This window comes from Chiloscyllium plagiosum, chromosome 30 (genome assembly GCF_004010195.1).
Source record: "Chiloscyllium plagiosum isolate BGI_BamShark_2017 chromosome 30, ASM401019v2, whole genome shotgun sequence".
In the NCBI taxonomy this organism is placed as follows: domain Eukaryota; kingdom Metazoa; phylum Chordata; class Chondrichthyes; order Orectolobiformes; family Hemiscylliidae; genus Chiloscyllium; species Chiloscyllium plagiosum.
Window position 1 is genome coordinate 24,914,594 of NC_057739.1, and position 27,271 is coordinate 24,941,864.

Sequence of the window (27,271 nt, forward strand, 5' to 3'; positions counted from 1 at the left end):
AGGGTTTACAGAGGATGCATATTTAAATATAATGGGACATTTTATGAGCTGGGTAGGGGGCAAGGCTGCCTATGATGACTGCAGACTCAAAAATCAGCCTTTGATTTGAGGAGAAAATGCGAAGGGTATAAATTCTCAATCACATATCAGATAACATAGGACAGGTTAAGAGCTTGACATGCAGAGAACTTAATTTGAAGAATGCTGAAGACCCTACTCAGGTAGGTAATGTTAGATTGCTTACCTTCTGTATGGTCTTCTTCATTCTTTCAACATATTTCATCCTCCAAATACAAATGATTAAGCCATCACCCAAACAGGGGAAAATTGCAAGACACTGTCCATTTAAGACCTTTCATCCTTGCAGTAGCCATGCAAGCCACATGATCTCCCCCGCCTGTGCTGCATACAAGGTCTCATTCTGTACCTCAGTTCTTTCATGGAGGAGAAAACAGAAGAGATCAAATTGATAGCGCAAAATACACAAAAAATTGGTGAGCCCAAGTGAATGAGAGAGGTGGCATGGTTGGAGCTACCCAGAGTACTGTTTTCTTAAACTGCACTGTGGAAAGTAGTTTCCTTTGCTGTTCTGCACTTCCTGCAATTTCAAACTTCCCCATATGCATTTAGTATCGTTGTATACGCAGAGAGAATAGCTGAGCCTACACACTTATTTCACTTGCATGGTTTTAACATGGTCATATGGCAGTTCTTATGTGGCTGAATTAAGGTTTATTGATTGGTGTTTTATCAACCACAAGTACTGAATAATATTCATTAACTGGATGCCAAATCCACATATTTGATTGCAAAGACGCATTTGGAATTGGTAATATAAAGTTGACAACATGGTGACAACAAAATAAGAGTAAATGCCATTGAAAGATTATAAAAGAATGTTATTTCAGTACAGAAGATATTTGACTAGAATTTCATGCTTCAGCTGCTAAGGCATGTATCTACCTAGATCGGTGGTAGGGTACCAGAGGCAAGTATTTTTCCTTTCCAATTATTATAGATCAACAAATCAATAACAAAGTCACTTCTTGATTGTGTTTTGTGCTATTTAGCACTTCAGCATTCCTGAACAGTCAGTCTCTTTGCACTATTTAAGGTCTCAAGTAGTCTCAAAGTTTTAATGATTTTGTTTTGTATTCATTCATAGCCATCACTGGCTAGGGCAGATTTGTTGCTCACCTCTTGAGAACAGTTGAGAGTCAACCACGTTGCAATGGGTCAGACCAGGTGAGGATGGCAGTTACCTTTCCTAAAGGGCATTTGTGAACCAGATGGATTTTTCAGATGACGACGACAATGGTCACCATTGGACTCTTAAGCCCAGATGTTATTGAATTCAAAATTCCACTACCTGCTGTGGCAGGATTCAAATCCAGGTCCCCAGAACATTACCTGGGTCTCTGGTTTAACAGTCCAGTAATAATACCACTAGGCTATTTCCTCCCTGGCTGGATTTACACAACCCCATCACCATGTTTGATCCCAATTCCATAATTTGCCCCATTACATTTTTCAAATGACATGTGCTGATCTGCTCAGTTATTCTGTACCTATCATGCTATATAGGTTAAGAACAAAGTTTAATTTGGAGTCCGTATTACACCTGGAGGCTGCTATTATGGCTACGCCAGCTTCTCCAATTACCCTGAGATTCCTATATATGTATTCAGCTAACGTGTTATTTCTCAGCCTCAATACATATTCATACATTCCCATTCTAATCTCACTGGATACACCAAACTTTGAATGTTGAAAGACTAAAAATGGTGGAAGTCCAAGACATACTTTGCGGGGGGAAGGAGGTGGTATTTCATGAACACAGATCACAGCCATGCACAGAAAATGGAATTTTGAGCTTTAGATGTAGAAGACTAGGACATAAGAGGGGTAGAGATATGTAATGTGGGAAATGGTTTTTAGACCACTCCTGGAATGCTGTGATCAGTTCATGATACATCTTAGGAAGGATAATATTGGTCTTGGTTATCAGCATAGGAATACAGCATAGATTTATGAAGAATTGTACTGGATTCCAAGGGCTGCATAAATTAGGTATGTATTTCCTGGGATTTAGAAGATTAAACAATGATTTGATTAAAAATTTCAAGATATAAATAAGAACATGTAGGGTTATGATCTCACTTCTGACAAACAATATTTAAAAAGAAATTCAAAATTACACTTAAAGCTGAAAAGGATGACTCAGGACTTTACATTTTTGCTTTGGAAAGTGACTAAGAACACAACTTTTACTTCTAAATATGTAAAAGGAAGCTCTGTTTATATGTTTACCACATATCACCCCCTCCATAAAATTATATCCCGAAACAAACAGTTCACAGTCACTTCCGGCTTCTTAAGGGTTCACATTTCCCCATTTCAGAGTATCAACCCCAAATCAACATTTTCTATCAATTTTTGGAGAGCTTGTCAAATCTCCTACCAGAAGAACAGCCCGGTCTTTCTTCTTCCTTGGCCATGGCAGGACAAATCTTGCAGACTTCTGAGATAATTGTGCAAAATATCTCTTCAACTACAAGCCATCAGTCTTGCACATTCAATTTTTGTAGCTTGCAATAAAACCTACAGCTTGTTCTCTCTGCTGACCATACCATCTACTGTTGTTTTGCACTATTCTTCTCTTTGACTCAAAAAATCACGGCCAAATTATTTACCATTAGCTCAACTGTCCTCACCTTTTGTTCCAAGGTTGGGAACTTCACACCTTGCTCAATCATAGGCAGAATTCAGAATAGTCAAATAAACCCATTTTATGTTAACACAAGTGCAAATACACAATCCAAAATATCAATCCTAAAACCTCAACTAATAACCCCCCAACTAAGAAAGTGAAAATGTGCAACATTCTATACACTTTAATTATTAAATTACTACATAAATATTTATATTCTCTCGTGCAGTCATATTGTGACATTAAAGTGGACTGTTTAATGCACAATGTATAACTTACATTGACCCAAATCCTTGTAACAGTCAGGATTTATGGTCTTCTTTGTGGCACATCTTAAAGTTCATTGGTGAGGCCTCTTCTGGAGTACTGTGTGCAGTTCTGGTTGCCCTGATATAGGAAAGGTATTATTAAACCAGAGGGGGTTCAGAAAAGATTTACCAGGATGTTGCCAGGAATGGAGGGTTAGAGGTATAAAAATGGAAAGGCTGGAACGTTTTTCACTGGAATGAAGGAGATGGAGTGGGGTCCTTATTGAGGTATTTAAAATCATGAGGAGCATTGGTTAAGTTGAATGACAATGGTCTTTCCCCCTAGCCTGGGGAGTTCAAACTAGGGGTCATATTTTTAAGTGAGAGGATAGAGATTTGAAAAGGACATTTGGGGTGGTGGTGGTGGGGGGGGGGGGGGGGGGAGGAGATTGTATTACTTCCCCCCCCCCCCCACAGAGAGTGGAATGATCTCCTTGAGAAAGTGGTGGATGCACATTTAAATGACAAGTTCGTGAATACAAAAGGTTTAGATGGATATTAGCCAATAGCATGCAGGTGAGACTAGTTTAGTTTGGGAACATGGTCAGCATAGAGTGTTTGGACTGTGGAGCGTCTGTTTCAATGCTATATGACTCTGACTCAATGTGGCGGTGCCAGTGTCGGACTGGGTAGACAAGGTCAGGTGTCACAGCATCAGGTTACAGTCCAAGAGTTTCATTTGAAATCACAAGGTTCCAAGGCACTTCTACTTGGTGTGGTGTGACTTCTGACCTTCTTGAGTGAGAATTTGTTTTGCTGCAAGTAGAGTCACCTTTCAAGAAGCTTTGTAGCAAATCTCCTTCTGCATGAAAATTGAAGTTCACATAGAAGCAGTGTCTTTAGTTAGACAATTGTCTCTTTGATCTGGTTTGATAAACCTCTTCAAAACATCATGGCCGCCTTCTATTTTACCCCTTGATCGGTGTAAATTGGAACACAGAAGAAATTCTCACTCAGAATGCTTTTTACTCTAAATTGTGTATTCTCTATGGTTTTTCTTTAGAATCACTGTGAATCAGTTGGTCCATGTTCTTATGTTAAATCTTGATTTTATTGTGCCAGATTTTTTGTAATGTTTAAATCTGAAAGACACATTTAGATCAGTCAACAAGAGTCATTCTCCAATTAAAACATGTGACTCCAGTTCATTTAAAATTCCAGTTCAGCCTCCCGGAGAACGTTGTAGAGGTTATACTAATGTTCCACTAAAATTTCCTTTGTTTTTAAACAACTTTTGCAGTTTTTTACATTCATTCTGGGTTTTTTTGGGTCATCCCACTTGAATTGTTCATTGCTTGAAACAAGTTGGTCCAATTCCTTCTGAGTAAGAGATGCAGTTTCCTCATTTTGAGTTTTCATTTCCTGATCTAACATTCATAGTTAAAACTGTCCTGGGCTAAAGCATTGCCTCTCTGTCCATTAGCTTGGAGTGCTGCTGCTATGTTCTATTTTGATTCCTATGGGTTAAGATCTACAACCAAGTTCAAGGCAGACAAAGTCAAATGCAAGCAAATAGAATCTAACTCTTTATTGCGGTCAGAGATTTCAAGAATTTTTTCATTTGGAATGTTTAAACTTTTGATTCTTTGGATACATTTTTAGTTGAAATAGGGTTACAAATAGTTCATATGGTTTTCAGTGTATATTCAGTTTTAATGGACCTGCCTGGACCACATTTGGTTGAATAAACCTTCATTGCTTTTCCTACGAAATGCCTTGTCACAAAACACAGGTTTCCCTTTCAAGTATTTTCATTCCTTTCTCTTGCCCCTCTTACAAGTTAAACTTGCCTCATTTGTAACTGAACTGAAAATGTGTTGCTGGAAAAGCGCAGCAGGTCAGGCAGCATCCAAGGAACAGGAGAATCGACGTTTCGGGCATAAGCCCTTCTTTCAGGAATCCCGAAACGTCGATTCTCCTGTTCCTTGGATGCTGCCTGACCTGCTGCGCTTTTCCAGCAACACATTTTCAGCTCTGATCTCCAGTATCTGCAGTCCTCACTTTCTCCTCATTTGTAACTGAATCCTAGTAAACTTTTATTTGGATTTCTTTTCATTCCTCAAGATTTAAATGACAAATAAAGACAAGTCTTCTTTCAAGGAAAGATTCACAACAGACAAAGCCATTTTAATTTTTGAATAAATGCAGCAAAACAAAAATCATTGAAATTGAATTAGTTTAAACTCAATATACTCGTCTTAGCCTGTAGATTCAAAATCTTGCAAGCACTCCATAGTCTGTTATTGACTCCACAAAGACTGCTGTCACTTAAAAGAAATTTGAACTTAAAAATTAACAGCTGAAAAGGATGAAACAAGATTTCACATAGTAAAATTTTACTACAACAAGTGACTAAAGACATTATTAATAATCACAGATCACAGTATTTAGGTTGCATTGGCTTATGAGACAATTCCAATTTTTGGCATCATAAATCATGCTTTTGCATATACCCCACAACAAAGTTATCTGCCTTTCAGCTATGAAATGCAATTCGGAATCAGAATTTAATTCGTTCCAGGAGGCTGTTCAGATCGCAAAAAGTTCGGAATCCGAAACTATTTTCCCCATAGGAAATAATGGAAAGTGAATTAATCAGTTTCTGGACCCAATAAAAAACATTTCCAAGACAGTTTTAACTGCAAATACACATGGTTAAGGTAAAATAAGGTGAGTAAATGACCTAAATATCAAGTAACAATAATAAAAATAAGAAATAAATGTTCTAACATGAAAATAACTTCATTTACCTTAGTGAGGAGTGCTAATGGTGCATGTGGAAGCTGGAGAGGAGGAGGGAGGGAGAGAGTTTACAGACTTCCTCTTGCTCTTATTTGCTTCACTGCTCTTCTTGGGTGCCAAGGTGAACGCACAAGGGTGATGATTTAAAAACCAGCACAAACCAAGGTGAAAACACGAGGTAAACTAGTGATGGACACACGAGAGATGTTTTCATGACTACTTCCAGAGACGAACTGAACAAACAAAGTGCGACCTGAACGGTACGTGGTGTTCGGGTTCTGAAAATGTGTTCGGATTTTAGGGCAAAATTTTCAAGAAATAGTTGTTCGGATTCAGAGTTGTTCGAACAATAGGGCGTTCGGATTCCGGGGTCACCACTGTACGTGCATAAGTAGTCAAGCTTGATTTTTCACCCATAAATGTATGATTTACTTAGCCTCGACAGCAAGTCAGAAAATGGGCTCATGCAGGTCTTGCAAAGAGTATGTACGGGCATTTAAAACACACCCATTCACAGCAGAGTATGCTTGGTAAGGCAAGTGATGCCAAAATGAAAATGAGGTACAAGGCTGTTTTCTAGTTGGAAGTTGTAATATATGCAATTTATCAAATAACTGCTACAGTGAAGGAATTAAGTGGTAGTGAAAAACTGACGTTAAAAAGAGGTAGTGGTCAGCTATTCACCAAAGAGCAACTACAGAAGATCAAAGGTGCTACCAGAACAAAGACCTGTCGCTGGCTTAATTCTGAGAAGCATGGACCCCTGTAAGTTGTTGAAACAATTATACCATCACTGGATGTGTGTTTTTATATGCACTTAAGTGGGCCATATCAAAAGGTGGATAAACCCCTGGAACCCGATTAGGTGTACCCTAGGACTCACTGGGAAGCGATTGCTGGGCCCGTTACTGAGATAATTGTATCATCCGTAGCCCCAAACAAGGGTCTGGTAAACTGGGTGGTTGGCTCACGTGGTGTCACTATTTAAGAAAGGTTGTAAGGAAAAGCAAGAGAACTACAGACTAGTGAGCCTGACATTGGCGGTAGGCAAATTGGAGGGAATCCTGAGGTGCAGAATTTACATGTATTTGGAAAGGCAAGAATTGATTAGGACTTTGTGCGTGAGAAATCCTGTCTCACTAACTTGATTGGTTTCTCTGGAAGCAACAAACAGGATTGATGAGGGCAGAGCAGTGGAAATGATCTATATGGACTTTAGTAACGTGTTTGACAAAGTTCCTCATTGTAGACAGGTTAGCAAGGTTAGATCACACAATATAGAGGGAGAACTAGCCAAGTGAATACAGAAATGGCTTGAAGGTAAAGACAGAGGATGATGGTGGAGGGTTGCTTTTCAGACTGGAGGCCTGTGACCAGTGGTGTGCCACAAGGATCGGTGCTAAGTCCACTGCTTTTCATCATTTATATAAATGATTTTGATTTGAACATAAAAGAGGTATGGTTAGTAAGTTTGCAGTTGACACCAAAATTAGTGGTGTAGTTGACAGCCAAGAAGGTTACCTCAGAGTACAATGGGATCTTGATCAAATGGGCAAATGGGCCGAGTGGTGGCAGATGGAGTTTAATTTAGATAAATGTGAGGTACTGCATTTTGGAAAGGCAAATCAGGGCAGGACTTATACACTTAATGGTAAGGGCCTGGGAGAGTGTTACTAAACAAAGAGACCTTGTGGGTGCAGGTACAAAGCTCTTTGAAAGTGAGTCACAGGTAGACTGGATAGTAAAGATGGTGTTTGATTTGCTTGCCCTTATTGGTCAGTTTGGAGTTGGGATGTCATGTTGCAGTTTGCAGGACATTGGTTAAGCCACTTTTGGAATACTGTGCTCAAATCTGGTCTCCTTCCTATAGGAAGGATGTTGTGAAACTTGAAAGGATTTAGAAAAGATTTATAAGGATGTTACCTGGGTTGGAAGGTTTGAGCTATCGGGAGAGGCTGAATATGATGGCGCTATTTTCCCTAAAGCATCAGAGGCTGAAGGGTGACCTTATAGAGGTTTATAAAATCATGAGGGACATGAATAGGGTAAATAGACAAGGTATTTTCTTCGGGATACAGGAGTCCAAAACTAGAAGGCATAGGTTTAGAATGAGTGGGGAAAGATTTAAAAGGGACCCAAGGGAAAACTTTTTCACGCAGAGGTCGTGCATGTATAGAATGAGCTGCCAGAGGAAGTGGTGGAGGCTAGTACAATTGCAACATTTAATATGAATAGGAAGGGTTTGGAGGGATATGGGCCGGGTGCTGGCAGGTGGGACTAGATTGGGTTGGGATATCTGGTCGGCATGACTGAAGGGTCTGTTTCCACACTATACATCTCTATGACTCTATATCTGGTCAGCATGGATGAGTTGGACCGAAGGGCCTGTTTCCATGCTGTGCAGCTCTATGATTTTATAAACCTGGAGTCAAGCAAAGATTTCAGACCAACTGCACCAAAATGCAGGTGATGTTGCTGCATTGTGGAACAAAACAGTTTAAATATTATTACAAAAGACCAAGAGACTTTAATTCTAAAAAGATCAGTTTCCAGTGCCTATTAAGTGACGTCCTCAATAAGGACAAGATACCCATGAATTTGATATTGCCAGGATGATATAAAATACAGACCAATTAGTCATTAAAATCTCATGGATTAACAGCAAAGACTTTGGTTTGAGAGAAACAAATAAATCTAAGCTGGGACAAATAAAATGGTCAAAGTCACCTGACCTAAAGCAGACAAGCTTTCAGGAATTTATAAATCAATTTCTAAATAGCATGGCTGAGAATCGCACCTTAAAACGTTAAGAGTTCGTCATCTGGAATGTATAACTCACAATGAGGCCTACACACCCTCTCTGGGGATGAGAATTCGTACTAACAGGTATTGCTTGAACAACAATGCAAGTTTGAAACTCCTTATGCAAAATGGTGAATTGAAACCAGCCCTTCCATAATCAAATACTCACAAGGGAACTCTGAATGGAATAATTCTTTGCAAAAGTAGATTGTCTTCTGCATTGTGGGCCAACTGCCAATTTTGACATATCAAAACGTCCCTCCTGTGAGAAGCAACATTCCCTCTAAGTTGCGCGGTGACAAAGATCGCAGCAATGATATCTGCTGCTGGAACCCTCTGCTGTGCATGACCCTCTAAGGTTCACACAGAAGAAAATAAATTAGGATAAGCACAGGTAAGAAGCCATAATACAAGGCTGTGGTTTTTGCTGAAGAAATAGATGCAGAAACATGGAGTAACATTTTTAAAAAACTGTATCGCCGCTCTCTCTTTGCGAAAGTGAGCTCAACTGAAAAAATATGATCAGCCCAGACAGAAAACTGACTATCCATAAATTTTCAATGACTGTAACACACAATGATTAGCTACTTTCTTGGATGTAGTCAATCAACATACTATGTCAATTTTGTCAACCCTCCCATAGCAGCTCTTATACAATTTAAATATAATCAAACCCCAGACTGTACAGGCCTAAGCTACACAATCTCTCAATAGACAAGCCCTTCACTTCTGAAATCAATCTAGACAACCTCCTCTGAATCACCTCTAATACAATTATATCCCTCATCAAGTAAGGGAACCAAAACTGTACACAATACTCCAGGCACGGTCTTAGTAATGCCTTCTACAGTTGCAGGAACACTTCCCTATTTGTATACTCTGTTCCTTTAGCAATAGATCCCTAAATTACATTTACCTTCCTTATTACCTGCTGTATAGTTGGTTCTGCTATAACTCAGAAGTTCTGTTCTCATGCCATCCTGTGTTATTTATGCAGGGGGACAGTCACAAGCGATTGCACTGGAGAAGGCAGAGGAGATATTGCCTGGGGTGAAAAGTCTCAGTTACGAGGAGAAACTGGATAGGCTAGGCTTGTTTTCCTTGGAGCAGAGGTGGCTGAAGGGGGGATCTGATTGAGGTATACAAAATTATGACAGGTATAAACAGGGTAGGTCATGAGAATCTTTTCCCCATGACAGGTGTGTCTAAGACCAGAGGGCACATGTTTAAAGGTGAGAAGCAAATGTTTAAAGGAGTTCTGAGAAAAATGTTTTGACCAGAGGGTGATAAAAATATAGAAAATACTGCCTGAGGTGGTGACAAAAAGCAGAGAATGCAGAATAATTTCCTCCCGTTCACATCCAGGGAAGGCAGACTCAAAGTCCAAGAGAAGAGATACTGGATCCACCCTAATTTCTGCTCCCAAGTTTTCTGTCATAGCATTTGCTACACTGATCCATGTGACATGTCCATAAGCAATGCGTGAGAGTGCCGACCTCTATTTTACATTTAGGACATATGGAGATGCTCCTGCCCTAAATTTTGCCAATCGCTCCGGTGCTACATGAGTCCTATGGAGTATCTTCAATTGAATAGCTTGGGTTCTATTACATATAGAGATCTTTCTGGCATTTTCCCAGATGTCGTCCCACATTTCTGAAGAGATTTCCAACCCCAATTCCCGATTCCATGTTTTAAACAATCTTTCCGATACTTCGTTATATAGTAAATTATGGCAAGTGCTGACCAAAGGTAAACCCATTGGCCACAACACTCTTCGTTCCCTATCTGATTTATAAGAGCAATCTAATAATGTAGTCTTCTTCTGTATGTAATCTCGAATTTGGAAGTACCAAAAGGGTCTCCATTAGGTAGTCCAAATTTCTGGTGTAGCTGTTCAAAAGACACCGTAACCTCCCCATCGAACAGATCCCCTAAGCAAGAAATACCCCTGGACCTCCAGAATTTAAATGTGGCATCTGTGAGCCCTGGTTGAAAACCCCATGCTCCCACTATAAGAGTATAAGGGGAGGTTTTTTGTGAGTTGCCCTTGTTTTGCCGCATTATCTACCAGGCTTTAATTGCGTTTAATACAATAGGGTTTTTACAATGATCCATAATAACTTTCATTTTATCTAAAAATAGGTTAATAAGGGCGCACTTTGCTTGAGAGGCCTCTATGTCCATCCAGATTGGGTCTCGTGTGACCCGCAATCAGCTATGTAGCTTAATAGAGAACGCAGCTGATACTTCCTAAAGTCTGGAAAACTCATCCCTCCCCTTGCTTGTGGAAGCTGTAGCTTCTTTAACTTAATAAGGGGCCATCTATGATTCCAGATGAAAGAACCAAGCCAACCGAATAGTTTACGCAATGCCGGCCTCGGTAACATCACCGGAAGCATTCTCATAGGGTATAGAAGACGGGGCAAGATATTCATTTTAATTAGAACTATTCTGCCTAACCAAGATATTGGAAGATCCCCCCAACGTTGAAGATCCTGCCTTATCCTCTCCAATAGATGTACAAAATTGACTTTATACTACAGGCCAAATATTGGGGTGATAAAAATACCTAAATATAAAAAACCCTCCAGAGACCACCGAAAGGGAAAGCAAGATCCGTCTGATAAGTGGGACATACTAGCGAGACCACCCATCGGTATGGCCTCAGATTTTGTGAAATTAATTTTGTAACCTGAGAACGCACTAAATAAATTAATTACTTGGATCAGACAGGGCACGGTCATCAAAGGATTACTAAGAAAAAGGAGAACATCATTTGCATAAAGGGCAATTTTATGTTTACCCGTACCAACCCTCTGAGCCATTATATTAGAACCAGCCCGTATAGCTTCCGCTAGTGGCTCAATTATTAGCAATAGCAACGGTGAGAGAGGACAACCCTGACGGCAGCCCCTACCCACACTGAAGCTATCCGAGCCTAAACCATTGATAATCACGGCCGCTTTGAGGTCATTACACAATATTGAGACCCATTTAGTGAATACCTTTCCAACACCGAACTTTACTATCCAGTAACCTGTCAGTGATGTGGGAGACCATGAAGGCCTATGCACAGGGGCTGATCATTTCATACTCAGCAACCCAAAACAAACAAAAGGGAGAACAACAGCATCTACTCGAGGCTCGCTTGAAGGCAGCTGAGATAGCTTATGTTGATAGGCCCTCTGTTGCTAAATTACAAAGGAATACAGCCCTTAGACAGCCCTGAATACTGCACTTACCTAAACGGCAAAGAGGGAAATATTTTATTTGCAAAGCAAAGATTATATGAATATGGCGATAAGCCTGGTAGATACCTAACATATCTTGCAAGGGAAAAAAAGGCCCCTCAAGCTATCGCGTACTTTAGGGAAAGTGCTGATACTTTGACTCATGATCATAAAAGGATCAACACAATCTTGAGAGTTTTACTCTGATTTGTATAAATCACAGGATTGTGAAGACAGAGCTAAGAAGATGGAGTCCTTTTTTTAAAAGCCTGGCCTTTCCGGACTTAGGAGGAGAAAGTGAGGTCTGCAGATGCTGGAGATCAAAGTTGAAACTTTATTGCTGGAACAGCACAGCAGGTCAGGCAGCATCCAGGGAACAGGAGATTCGACGTTTCGGGCACAGGCCCTTCTTCAGGAATGAGCAGAGAATGTTCAGCAGGAGAAGATAAAAGGTAGGGAGGAGGGACTTGGAGGAGGGGCGTTGGAAATGTGATAGGTGGAAAGAGGTCAAGGTGAGGGTGATAGGTCGGAGTAGGATGGAGGCGGAGAGGTCAAGAAGAAGACTGCAGGTCAGGAAGGCGGTGCCGGGCTGGAGGGATTCGGCTGAGACAAGGTGGGGGGAGGGGGGATGAAGAAACTTTCCGGACTTAGCCCTGGAACAGGTGTCGATTCCGAATGCTCCCCTGACAACCCAGGAAGTACTTGACGCAATCAAGCAGCTTCAGAGCGGCAAAGCACCTGGCCCAGATGGATTCCAGGTTGAATTCTCCAAAGAATTTACAGGAGTACTGGCTGGTCCACTTATGGACATGTATAATTACTCAGATGGTCAGGGCTGCCTCTCCACCACCCCCCGCCCCCCCCTTCATTCAGAGAGGTGAATATCTCTCTCATTGTCAAAAAAGGAAAGGCCTCAGAAGATTGCGCATCATACAGACCAATATCTAAAATATTCGCATTGAGGTGGGAGAAGGCGTTACCACACATCATAAAAGAGGACCAGACGGGGTTTATTAAGGGCCGTAGATCATCTAATAATATTAGAAGGGTTTTGAATGTGATTCAAGTCTGTCATCAGGAAAGAATACCATTAATAGTAGTCTCGTTGGATGCGGAGAAGGCATTTGACCGGGTTGAATGGTCATACCTGTATCCTGTCTACCTCCGGGTCCATAATACAATTAAAATCTCCTCCTATAATTGTGTAACGAGCCCCGAAAGCCATCAGTTTGGGAGAATACTTCTGTTATAAATTTGAAAGGGTATGCCAGGGGACAATAAAGATTCAAAATCCCATATTCCTCTCCATTTATAAGGGCTTTGATCAGTATATACCATCCAGATTCATCCTTTATCTGACTTAAGATTTTGAAAGGAAGGTTCTTCCGAATGAGAATTACTACTCCCCACTTTTTGAACTGAAAGATGAAAAGAAGGCCTGATCAGATCCTCCCTGTTGTAATTTCAAGTGCTCTTTATCCAGTAAATGTGTCTCCTGTAATAGAGCTATATCAACCCTTTCTTTTTTGAGGTTTGATAGTATTTTCTTCCTTTTGATTGGTGAATTACTCCCCTTGACATTACAGGTGCACCACTTAATCGAATGACTAACCATGATCATCCAGGCAAGTCAGAGACCTCCCGGGAGGAAGAATCCTACCCAAAATACCCCAAGCAGACCACAGAAAATTCACAAAAATAGAAATTCTTTAATGCACTCATGCCAATATAGTGAAAAACTAAGAAAAATATAAAACACATTTAAAAGGGGGCATCATTTCCTGTCAGTAAGCCCATCGTATCCTCTCCCAACCAGCACCCCACACTCGACCCAGGCACCACATAGTAAAATAAAGAAATTAAAGTGTACTATAAAGCTAAAGTTGAAAGTGAGTTCCCCATCCCGCCCACCCACACCAACACCTAAATACATTTAATAAAGATAATACCAAGTATAAGCATATAAAACTATAAAGTTACAATCTCAGCAGGTAATAACTCAGCCGAAGCGAACCTGTTCATTCTCCTTTTGGGGCAGATTGTTATTTGCCATGTGCATGCAGTATATAGCCAAATATGCCATTAAAACCTCTATTAGTCCATGCATCAGCTATATGCCCATAACCCTCAATTCCCTTGGTCATTAAAAATCCATAACTCAGCCTTGAATATACTTAACGACCTAGCCTTGAGCTCTCTGAAGTAAAGAATCCCAAAAATTCATAACCATTGGAGAAAAGAAGTCTCTCCTCATCTGTCCTAAAAGGGTGTCCCCCTCATTATTCTGACAGGGAGAAAGAACCCCAACACAACTATCCTGTCAAGATGCCTAATAATTTTGTATGCTTCAATAAGTTCTCATCTCATTACAACCTGCTCAACGCATCCTCACACGAAAATCCAACCATCTCCAAAAACATCCTAGAGAACCTTCTCTGAGCTGCCTTGAATGCCAGTTTAACTTTCTTAGATATGGAGATCAAAGCTGCTCAGGTGTGGTCTGACAGATACTGGAGTACTTTTAGTAAGATTTCATTATTTTTATATTTGATCCCTTTGCACTTATTTTCCCTATTATCTGAACTTGTATACAAGCTGTTTTGCAATTCATGCACAAAGATCCCTCTGCGCTGCACCTTTCTGCAGTCTTTCTTACCATTTAAATAATATTCAGCACTCTGTTCTTCTTGCTAAAGTGTGTAACTTCGCACTTGGCCATATTCGTGTTTTCCCACTCACTTAACCTGTCAATATCCCTCTGTAGACTCACTGAGTCATACTTACCAATTGCCATCCCATATATTTGTTTCATCACAGTACCAGAAACTATTTTATGTGGCATTTTTGCTACAGTAGGCAACTAAGAGAGTAGTACTTGTTGAGACAGGGAACAAAGATGTAATTTAGGAACACAATCAGCACAGAAATCTGTAACAATGCATCGATCACGATATCGGTGTCAACGTGATCATCATATGCGATTACCTAAACACAACTTCTAGTATTGTCAATATACACATTTCCAAAACAAAAAACTCACCATAGACATGCCGATTCTCTTAGACTATTTATAAAAGGACAGATATCACAATAGTACCTTGATGGAAACCTCAATTTATTCACCCATTCGGTAGAGATGCTATAAAAATGGAGCAAGTTTCTTGCAAATCAATATTTCACCAAACTGTACTGTGTATTTCATACCATGACATCCCACAGTAGAATGCTGGGTTATCTTGAATAAATTCTTGGTTGTATGGCTATTTGCTGGAACATTTCTGTATTGTGTCCCTTAATTGTTCAATGTATTAAATCAAAATCTGTTCTTCACATCTTCGTTACGATGCAGATTTAAGTTCTGGACTGATCCTTTTGTGATTCATTATTACTTGCCCCCTAGTGTGGGGTCAGTTCAAACGCACAGCTAGCACAGCAAAATACAAAGTGTGCAGGAAGTTTGTACAAAATATTTCAGGATGTCATCGATTTCATTGCATGCTCCCACAAGGTCTGATATCACTGCAATAACAGAAACTGTATCATGACATTCCAAATAAACAAGTTAGACTACAACCTGGTGTGGTGTGATTTTTAACTTTGTTTACCCCAGTCCAACACTGGCACCTCTTAGCTATATGGCTAGCACATGGATTCGATAGTGTTATGATTTGGTCCCTGTTCTGGCTGAAGTAGATTTGAGGCTTCCCATTTCAAACTATTAATACTTTTTAAAAAAAAAGGCATTTCTCCTTGGATTCTTGAATGAACACCACAAACCAGACTTCAAAAAAAGAACAGGTTCAAGTTCTAAATTGAGGCAAGACGAATTTTGATGGAATTGGACAAGAGCTTGCAAGGGTTGAGTGGAGTAGTTTGTTTGCAGGCAAAGGGACCTCTGGCAAATGAGATAACTAGAGTTCAAGGTCTACAAGCTCCTGTGAGAGTGAAGGGCAAAGTTGGCAAGAATAGGGAACCCTGGATGAGAAGAGATATTGACACTCTTACCAGAAAAAAGGTACAGGCAGCTGGGATCAAGGGAATCCCTGGAGGTATACAGGGAACACAGGAGGTTACTAGAGAAGGAAATCAGGAGGACGAAAAAGGGGGCATGAGATAGCCTTGGTTGAGAAGATTAAAGTGAATCCAAAGAGGTATTTTAAGGAAAAAGAATAACCAATGTACTGTACATGACCTCCCAACTACTGTACTCAATACTCTGACCAATAAAGGAAAGCATTCAAAATACCTTCTTCACTATCCTATCTACCTGCGACGCCACATTCAAGGAACTATGAACCTGAACTCCAAGGTCTTTTTGTTCAGCAACACTGCCAAGGACCTTACCATTAAGTGTGTAAGTCCTACTATGTTTTGTTTTCCCAAAATGCAGCACCTCCTTATCTAAATTAAACTCCATCTACCACTTCTCAGCCCACTGGACCATCTGATCAAGATCCCATTGTAATCTGAGGTAACCTTCTTCACTATCCACTACACCTCCAATTTTGGTGTCATCTGCAAACTTACTAACTATGCCTCTTATGCTCACAACCAAATAATTTATATAAATGATGGAAAGTAGGTGGACCCAGCACCAATCCTTGTGGCACTCCACAGGTTACAGGACTCCAGTATGAAAAAAAACTATTGGAAAGATGTTGTGAAACTTGAAAGGGTTCAGAAAAGATTTACAAGGATGTTGCCAGGGTTGGAGGATTTGAGCTATAGGGAGAGGTTGAACAAGCTAGGGCTGTTTTCCCTGGAGCATCGAAGGCTGAGGGGTGACCTAAGAGATTTATGAAATCATGAGGGGCATGGATAGGATAAATAGAGCAGGAGAATTGTCGTTTCGGGCATTAGCCCTTCATCAGACTTAGGAACTCGGGCAAGTTAACGGTGATATCTTGGAAACAGTCCATGTCACGGTCATAGAGTCATAGTCCTACAGATGTACAGCATGGAAACAGACCCTTCGGTCCAACCCATCCATGTTGACCAGATATCCCAACCCAATCTAGTTCCCACTCGCCAGCACCTGGCCTATATCCCTCCAAATCCTTCCTATTCACATACCCATACAAATGCCTTTTAAATGTTGCAATTGTATCAGCCTCCACCACTTCCTCTGGCAGTTCATTCCATACACGTACCATCCTCTGCATGAAAAAGTTGCCCCTTAGGTCTCTTTTATATCTTTCCCCTCTCACCCTAAACCTAAGCCCTCAGTCTCCGATGCTCCAGGGAAAACAGCCCCAGCCTATTCAACCTCTCCCTATAGACCAAAAAATAACACTTAATTCCTCTACAATAACCTGGAGCAGTGTAAAACTATTCACTTATCTGTTTCTCTACTGTGACTTTGCCCAAACAATTTCTCCAAGATCAATTGTGAATTTCACTGTTTGCTGATTTTCCCAGATGCACTCCGATGTCCAGTGAATTCAAACAGCAAGGGCCGTCTTCACCAGCAGAGAGTTGGTGTTGGATGTGTTAGAATGTATGATGGTGGATAAATCTCTTAGTCCTGACCAGATATATACAAGAACACTGTAATAAGCTAAAGTAGTAATTGCGGGGGGCCCTGGCTGATAGTTTTGCATCATTATTAGCCACGGGTGAGGTCCTGGAAGACTGGAGAGTAGCGAATGTTGTGCCATTATTTAAGAAGGGCTGCAAAGAAAAGCCTGGGAACTGTAGACTAGTAAGCTTAACATCTATGGTGGGTAAGTTACTCGAGAAGATTGAGGGATAAGATTTGCATGTATTTGGAAAGTCAGGGTTTCATTAGGAGTAGTCAGCATGGCTTTGTGAGTGGGAGATCATGCCTCACAAATTTGTTAGAGTTCTTTGAAGAAGTGAACAGGAAGGTTGACAAGGGCAGGCCAGTAGACATAGTCTATATGGATTTCAGTAAGGCCTTTTCTAGGTTCTACATGGAAGACTGCTCTGGAAGGTTAGATCGCACAAAATCCAGGGCAGGCTGGCAAACTGGATATAAAAGTGGCTTGATGGTAGGAAGCAGAGGGTACCGAGAGGAAGGATGCTTGTCAGACTGGAGGCCTGTGACTAATGGAGTGCCTCAGGTGTCGGTGCTGGGCCCATTACGGTTTGTTATCTTGATCAATGATTTAAATGATAATGTACAAGGCATGATTAGTAAGTTCGCTGATGACACTAAAATAGGCGATATGGACTGTGAGGAAGATTATCAGAAATTGCAGCAGGACCATGATCAGCTGGGGAAGTGGGCCGAGAAATGGTAAATGGAGTTTAATATAGATAAGTGTGAGGTCTCGCATTTCGGAAAGCCGAATCAAGGTAAGAGTTTCATTATGAATGGTTGGGCCTTAAGCAGTGTGGTGGGATGGAAGGACCTTGGAGTTCAGCTGCATGGTTCTCTAAAGGTTGAGTCACAGATGGATAGGGCAGTGAAGCAAGCTTTTGGGACACTGGCCTTCATCAATCAAAACACTGAGTATAGAAGTTCGTAAGTTAACGTTGCAGTTGTATAGGATGTTGCTGAGGCTGCACTTGGAGTATTGTGTTCCGTTTTGATCACCTTATTAGTAGGATGTAGTGGACAGTGAAGAAGGTTATTTTAGAGTACAACAGGACCTTGATAAGATGGGCCATGGACCAACGAATTGCAAATGGAGGTTAATTTAGATAAATATGAGGTGCTGCATTTTGGTAAGGCAAACCAGGGCAGAACTTATACAGTTAATGGTAGGGCACTGGGGAGTGTCAAGGTGACAGAGGTGCAGTTGGAAAGTTCTTGAAAATGGAGTCTCAAATAGACAAGATGGTGAAGGCAACTTTTGGCACACATTCCTTCACTGGTCAGCACACTGAGTATACGGAGTTGGGGCATCATATTGCAGCTGCACAAGACATTGGCAAAGCCACTTTTAGAATACTGTGTTCAATTCTGGTCTCCCTGCTGTAGGAAGGATGCTGTTAAACATGGAAGAGTTCATAAAAGATTTATAAGGATGTTGTTGCAAATGGAGGGTTTGAACTATAGGGAAAGGCTGAATAGGCTGGGACTTTATTCCCTGGTGCATTGGAGTCTGTGGTGTGACCTTCAAGAGATTTATAAAATCATGAGGTCATCAATAGAGTGAATAACCAAGGTTTTTCCTCCATGTTTAAGGGCATCCAAAGCTAGAAGGCATAGGTTTAAGGTGAGGGGGAAATATTTAGAAGGGACTTGAGGGGCAGCTTTTTCCACGCAGAGGGTGGTGAGTGTATGGAGTGAGCTGCCAGAAGTGGCGGTGAAGGGGTTACAATTACAACATTTAAAAGCACCTGGATGTAGAGGGATATGGGCCAAATGCTGGCAATGGGACTGATCAATTAAGGATATCTGGTCAGTTGGACCGAAGCGGCTGTTTCCGTGTTGTATAACTCTACAACTCTTCTTCCATTGCCTTTTCAGGAAGGAGAGTTCCAAACACTCAACTCTCTGAAAATTATTTACTTCATTTTTAATTGAATGATTGTTCAGAAATAAACAGTGTCTATGCGTTCTAGATTGTCCCCTAAGAGGGAACATCCTCTCGACTCTCAAAACCTCTCAGGATCCTATATGTTTCAATGAAGTTGCTCTAAGCTCTTTGAAACTCAAGCTGATAAAAGCGAACATCTGTCTAATGTCTTTGGAAACGGCAACATGTTCATTCAAGAAATTAGTCTCCAAAATCTACCCTGAACTGTCTGCAATGTACTTAAATGCCTTCTTAGATAAAGTCCTGTATAAAAGTGAAGCAAACCCTCCTTTAGTATTCAATTCCCCATGCACTCTATTAACTTTCCCAAATATTTGCTGCACCTGTAAACTAATCTTTTGCAATCTATGCACTAAGGCATCCAGAACCCTCTGCATCTCAGAGGTTTGCATTTCCTTAAGATTTAGGTAATAAACTTTAAAAACAATTATTCCTGCCAAAATGGACAACTTTAAAGTTTCCCACATCATAAGCCACTTGCCAAATCTTTACCCACTCAATTAAGGCAACACACGTATAAGTTATATTTGCTTCCTTTCCTACTAATCTTTGTTGTTGGCATATCTAGCAACAGTACCTTCCAACTCTTATTCCATGATACTTATGTAAATTGTAAGCAGTTGAGGTCCAAACATCGATCACTGTGGTATACCAATCATTACATCTTGCCAACCTGAGAAAGATCCACTTATTCCAATTTTCAGGTTCCTCTTGGGAATGGGCAGAAGATTGATTGGCTATATGCTATCACCATATCTTTAGCTTTTATTCTACACTTAAGTTTGGATATAGCACTTTATCAAATGCTTTCTCATAATCTAAGTATTGTATGTCCAACAGTTCCCCTTTAACCACAGTAAAGGACACCTCTTCAAAAGAGCTCCAATAGATTGGTTAAATATGGCTTCCCTTTCCAAAACAATGTTGCCTCATCTGATTATCTCAAACGTATCTAAGTGCCGTGCTATAACTTCTTTCATAACATAGTCCAACATTTTCACCATGTCAGTTACCTGGTCTGTAGTTTCCTGCTTTTTGTCTCCACCCTTTTGGAATAAAGGAGCTTCAATTTAGTAGGAGATTCTGTGAATCTAGGGAGTTATGAAAAAACCAACACATCAACTATGTCAATTGCTACTTCTGTTAAGATCCTAGGTGAAATCCATCAGGACCTATGCATAAGTTAGCCTACAGCACCAACAATTTACTCAGTAGCACTTCCCAGGTGATTTTAAGCTGAGCTCCATCTTCCCTTTTATTTATTGATTTATAGCTGTTGTTGAGATGTTCCTTGTACTTTTTTATAGTGAACAATGATTAAAGATACCTTCACAACTCACCTGTCATTTCCTTATTTTCCATCAATTATGTTTTCTTTGTCTGATGCTATCTTTAAGCCTTTAGATAACCATGGATAATGGATTCATCTCTTGAAAGCTTTCTTAGTCATTAGAATGTATATATTCAATGTATTGAAATATCCCTTACGTCTGCCAGTGCATCTCTATTAAACTACCCTTCGACCTAATTAACCAATTCACTTTAGACAGTTCTGCTTTCATGCCTCATTATTGCCCTTATTTTAAGTTTAAAGGCTTTACACCGCAATATTACAACTGTAGGTTGTAATGCCATTAGGGACTCAATTTTGAGGCTGTGTTGATGCAAAACAGGCCCCTAGTGGATATTACAATTCAGAAGAATAACTTAAGAAGTTCCAGGCCTCAGAGTCTCCAAACACAACAGATAACAATTTGTAATAGCATGCCCTCTGGACCCATTATAAACCAAGACAAAAAGCAATAAGTGACCCCAGACAGTAATTAAAAAAGATAGTGAATCGTGCAATAAAGTGCTGAGAGTGCTCTTCTGACATCATAGGCAAATCAATTAATTTAACATTAAAACAGTGATTATTTTAACATTGACAGATTGTTTCTATGAAGGTAGAAAACTGAATACATTTACCACGTTGAATGATGGAGCAGGCTTGATGGGCTGAATGGTTCACTCGTTCTTACCTTTTGTGTTTCTTAATGTAGAAGTAATCAAATGTATAAAATACATCCACAGGAAGTTTTTCCTGTTAACTCTTCACCTCCACAACCACCATCACGAGTTGCAAGCTCTGCCTTTAAGACATTCACCATCCTGTCTTGAAACATGTTGCCATTCCTTTAGTGTCACTGTTGTGTCAAAAGCCTGGTATTCCCTCCCTAATGGCATTGTGTGTCTATCAAAACCACATGACTTGCAGCAGTTCAAGGCAGCAGCTCATCACCACTTTCTCAAGTGCAACAAGGGACGGGCATTAACTGCTGATCCAGCAAATGATGCCCACATCCGAGTGAATAAAAAAAATTCAAATATTACTTAGCTAATTATGTGCATTAATATTAAATTAACAGATATTCCATATGTCCTGGACACAGTGTCAAAATATGACGGTAATTTATTTCAAGTCAAGTCAAGTAAGGTGATAGCTCCTGCAGCAAGATCTGTCATATCACACAATAGCAAAAGGTACTGCTGTGGAAAAGACAGACTTGGAAAGATCTCAAAACAGTCTCAAATTTGACACCAGCTTGATATGTACAGATTCAGAACTATCCTTGCAAGACATAACCTCAAATGCTACAAGCTTTCAGAAGCTATTAACAAATAATCTAGGGTTAGGGAACCAGACAGAATGGGAAAAAGATTTAACCAAACAGAAAGAAAGTCGTTTGAGAAAAGATTCAACATTATTGCAAAAAAATATTTTAAGAGGGTGCCAAATATCTTTACTCCTCCCAGCCTGGGTTTGCTAATTCTGTTATTCAAAGTATGATGTGAAACAATTAATACAGATGAGGAAAACAGATGTCAAACCAGAATAGGAGGTTCACTAAAGATCAAAAGAAAATTGCGAACAGTCTGCAAAACAACATTCAATAACGTAACAGTCCTGGCCTAACTTGATGAACTAAGATGATATTCCCTTTAAAAACAAAAGATTGTCTTAGTGTGATATACTAACATCTACAAATAATACAACTAATACTGACCCCTCAAGAGGAGCCAAGTAAATAATTCTCAAACCAGCAATAAGCTATGGATAAAGACTTCACATTGCACTTTTAAAATGTTTCCCATTTGTTACCAGGAAATGTTCCTTTCTTTTTCTAGTGCTCTCAAATATAGAAGTCATTTTATATAAGAAAAGTCCAACAGATAGGTTTGCACACTACAGATCTATTATATTATATATTTTTAATAAAATAATTAATATTTATACATTCATCTTCCTTTACTGCCCATTTTTGACAAGTCTTCCCCTCCTATATATCCAGACATACCTTTTACAGAAAAGGGTCGACCAGTAATTTCTCCAGGTGATTACTGACGAGCAATCCTGAACAAGCAACAGGGAACTATTGCAGCCACTAGCAATCAAACAGTCAAAGTCACAGAATCACAGAAGACAGAAACAGACTCTAAAGTCCAACTCATTCATACTGACCAGGTTTCCCAAATTAAGCTAGTCCCACTTCTTTGCACAATTCGTGAATACTCATTTTATTGTCTTTTCTGGATTTATTTTCCATTTGTTTCCATTTTTGTTTCTTCATTTTATCTCTACGGTGATGTTGTACTAAACCGACAAACTAAAACTCAGAACTCTTGATGCATCTGCATTTCCACTGTTCTTTTCATAATGTGTTAATTCTAAAATCTAAGCTCCAAATTTTATGTACACAGTTTATTTTCATTTCAGTTTGCAAACAATTGTGCAAAATATTATGCTAAATAAATGATGGATCCTAGGAAAGATACTTGATACATTGTTAAAACACACCCACGCAGTGCTTGGATATAATGCAGCCTTTGAATATCACCTAGACTATGATTCTTGCACTTTCAAATTATACCCAATACGATACTTTGCAGCATATTGAAAGCATTGTGGTTAAAGCTGATTTATAGTCATTAGACCGATGAACAATTTGTATCAAATTTTGTGAAGGTTAACAGACTCTCAAAACATTTGCAGTGAAATTAGTATCTTTATTGAAAGTGTGTTTCCTGACCCCCCCCCCCAACATACCACATATGTGCCAACACCCACCTCCACTTCACCCCTTTTCCCCCTCCCAAGCCACACTCTCCCCACTGCCCTTGGGCCAGCCCCACCCCAGTTCTTCCAACTAATGTAGAAACTTCTAAAAGATTTTCTTGATTGGTTGGGACATTTTTTCAACTTCCGTCATTATTCTGTTATCAGTTAGTATCTGGTACACAAAACTACGAATTTCCTTAAAAATTTATTAGAGACTGGGTGAAGACTTTGGCCTTTAATTCCTCTCATGGTTATAATAAATTCAAAGCATACTAACCAATTATTTTAATTTTATCATAAATAGATTTTGCTTCTATTACTAGATCTGATTTTAAAGCAATATACAAGTTCATAATCAAAAGTAACACTTCTAATAATGTAAATTTTAATAGTATTAGTAGCTATTAGAATATTTTCCTTAGGTTTCATTAGTCTTTTTTGACATTATCATGTAATCAGGTGATATAATAAAGTAATTTGAGCAGAAGATTAAATGGTGCTGACATGCAGCATCTGTTCACTTAACAATAGCCAAGCTAGCTGATACATCTGTCAAAGTATCCTGATTCACTCACTGCAATGATTCTGCTACACGGAGGACAATGACAAGCACCTAAAATTTTAGCTATGCAGCACAGTGCAAGGTCATTTGGCATCTTATAGCAGCATGTTAACACCGGTTTCATTACAGCGTGTAATTTATGAACATCCTCTTTGTAATTAATAATTCATATGCTGCAGACTCTGGAGGCTTAATTCTGTGGTTTAAAAATCTTGGAAATAACTCAAGACAATACACTCTGCACATGGAATTATAGCACCCATATAGTTAATATCAAACTACTGAATAGATTTTTGTTTTACTGAGCTGCTTTGATTGCATCCATTAGACTATCAGCTAATGTATCACATGAAACAAGGTCAGAAGTGATAAAACCCAAGAACATACCATGATTCTCCACTTGCTGTTCCAGCTACCCTTCTCCGTCTTTTCCTGTTAGATGCTCCTTATGTTCAGCAATTTTGTCTTGCCACTGGTTTTCTCTTTCACAGCAGAACTTCCTCATAAGCTCTTGTAATCCCTCTACAACTCAGATCTCAAAGTAGCAAATGGTACAGCAAGATGACTTTTTTTAAACGTACCTATAGAGAAAAACACCCAGCAGTCCAAAGTGAATTCTTAGTCAAGTGCTATTATTATACAATATCTTTTAAACTAAAAAACAAAAATACAAATCTCAATTCTGAAATCATATGATTCTGTGTTAATGAAATTCCACTTCATTAGAATGTAGACAACTTCACAAAAGTGGTCATACCATTAAGGTTGAATTGACAGCAAAAGCTCTGGAGAATATGGAACCAGCAGTCTGCAGTATAACTAATTGAATGCTTAGTTGCTCCTTAGTCCCAAGATTCTGGATAGGTGAAGCAAGGCAAGGTTTTTCCTTCCTGCTTGACATAATCAGAAACCACATCTGTTGCTGAATGTGCACAATATTTAAAAGCCTGTTATTTTGCCCCCCAGATTGATGAAGTGTATTCAGTCTAAAGAGATTAATTAATTCCCATCTTAAATATTTTTTCACATACACACAAACTCTCAATTTATTTTAAGAAAAGAGTTTAGCTTCCAAATCAGAATGCTAGCTTTCCAGTTTTAAACTGACTGCAGGGAGCTAAAAATGCCTTCTCAAAGATTTACTAACGCAAACTTTTTATGATAGATCTTGCAAAGTGTAAATTCTGCCATATGCGTCTTTGCAGAATTTCATTGATTATGCTTGACATGAGATTTTTTTTTTGTTTGTTATGAACTATTAATTTTTTGTTTTGCTACAGTCAGCAACTGGATAGCAAAGGTAAAGGACACATTATTTTGCCAAAGGAAAAGCCCAGAAGACAAATCAGCTAACTGCAGAAAACTCGGAGGTGCAAATGCCTAAAGAACACACAATATGGAATCTAACTTGTTGGCTGCATAATTAGGCTGCAAAAGGCTGCATACTATTGTCAAATAAAGACAACATATTTAATACTGATATAGGAAATCCAGATTTTTTTTTCCAGTGTATTTTCAAAAGGCTGTTGATATATCTGAGATGACATCCTGCCAACAAACAATTGGTTTTGCAGTTTTCTACCAGCAGAAAAAGCCAAACAGTAAAGTGTTACAGACACTGGAAATCTTAAATAGTCAAATCCTGGAAATAACAAGAATGACCAGCATCTGTGGAGAGGAACTTAAATTTTTAAGTCTGACATCCTTTTGACAAAAGGGTTTTCACATCTATACCTCTCTGCAATTGGCAATGAACAGCTTTGGAAATTACAACACATACACATACGTTAGGTCCATCTTATAACTAAATGGACAGAAAGTGAGTGATTAGATTAGACTAGGTTCCTACAGTATGGAAATAGGCCCTTCAGCCCAAAAAGTCCACACTGACCCTCTGAAGAGTAGCACACCCAGACCCATTCCCCTACCCTTTTATTTACCCCTGACTAGTGCATCTAACACAATGAGCAATTTAGCATGGCCAATTTACCTGACCCGCACATCTTTGATTGTGGGAGGAAACCGGGGCACCCAGAGGAAACCCACGCAAACATGGGGAGAACGTGCAAACTGCACACACAGTTGTCCAAGGTGGAAACCAAACCCGAATCCCTAGCTTTGTGAGGCAGCAGTGCTAACCACTGATCCACCATGCCAATATCTTTATTATTTTTTCATAAGAAATGTATAAGTCATTGTTTTATAACTGTTTATATACTTGGTTTGTGATCCAACAAAATGAAATCATGTGAATCATGTAATGGCATATTTTACACTTATGAATAAAATGCATCTTAGTGGTCAGTGATGCCAAACCTAAGAAAATACCTAGATTGAAAACTCAAATATAACAGACTTTGAGAAGTGAGACTTCTCAGCATATTACAGAACACTTCAAATTAGATTCAAGAATCAAAAATAATCCAAGTTCAAAGAACAGGATATGATCTTGTTACTTTGGATGTAGGTTTGCTCGCTGAGCTTGAAGGTTCATTTCCAGACGTTCTGTCACCCTACTAGGTAACATCTTCAGTGGGCCTCAGACGAAGCTCTGCTGAAAATTCCTGCTTTCTATGTTTGGATTTCTTTGGGTTGGTGATGTTATTTCCTGTGGTGAAGTCACTTCCTTTTTTTGCTAGGGGTTGGTATATGGGGTCTAACTCGTTGTGTTGGTTGATACAGTTCTAGTTGGAATGCCACGCTTCTAGAAAATCTTGTGCATGTCATTGTTTGGCTTATCCTAGGATGGATGTGTTGTCCCAGTCAAAGTAGTGTCCTCCCTCATCCATATGTAAGGATACTAGTGAGAGAGGGTCATGTTTTTTGTGGCTAGTTGGTGTTCATGTATCCTGGTGGCTAGTTTTATGCCTGTTTGTCCAATGTAGTGTTTGTTACAGTTCTTGCATGGGATTTTGTAAATGACATGAGTTTGCTTGTTGTCTGAATAGGGTCTTTCAAGTTCGTTAGCTGCTGTTTTAGTGTGTTGGTGGGTTTGTGGGCTACCACGATGCAAAGGGATCTGAGTAGTCTGGCAGTCATTTCCGAGATGTCTTTGATATAGGGGAGAGTGGCTAGGGTTTCTGGACGTGTTTTGTCTGCTCGTTTGTGTTTGTTGCTGAGAAATCAGCGGACTGTGTTCATTGGGTACCCATTCTTTTTGAATACACCGTATAGGTGATTTTCCTTTGCTCTGGATAGTTCCTCTGTGCTGCAGAGTGTGTGGGCTCATTGAAATAATGTTCTGCTGCAGCTTCGTTTGTGGATATTGGGGCGATTGCTTCTGTAGCAATCATGTAGAAGCTTGGCA

General features: G+C 39.6%; 1 protein-coding gene across 5 annotated transcripts in view; it reads right to left on the bottom strand.

The window, feature by feature from the left end:
- LOC122564828 (spermatid perinuclear RNA binding protein) overlaps positions 1–27,271 on the bottom strand; it is a 167,565-nt gene that overhangs the window by 62,997 nt on the left and 77,297 nt on the right. For 3 of the 5 annotated variants that reach the window (XM_043720131.1, XM_043720134.1, XM_043720132.1), the window contains exons 2-3: positions 24,352–24,545; positions 245–434 (exon numbers count right to left, since the gene is read on the bottom strand). In XM_043720131.1, coding sequence (XP_043576066.1) covers positions 245–283 — 39 coding nt within the window. In that variant the 5' untranslated portion in view covers positions 284–434; positions 24,352–24,545. Of the gene's footprint in view, positions 1–244; positions 435–24,351; positions 24,546–24,721; positions 25,614–27,271 lie in introns of those variants that run through there. The other 2 variants (XM_043720133.1, XM_043720135.1) reach the window with 2 other exon arrangements.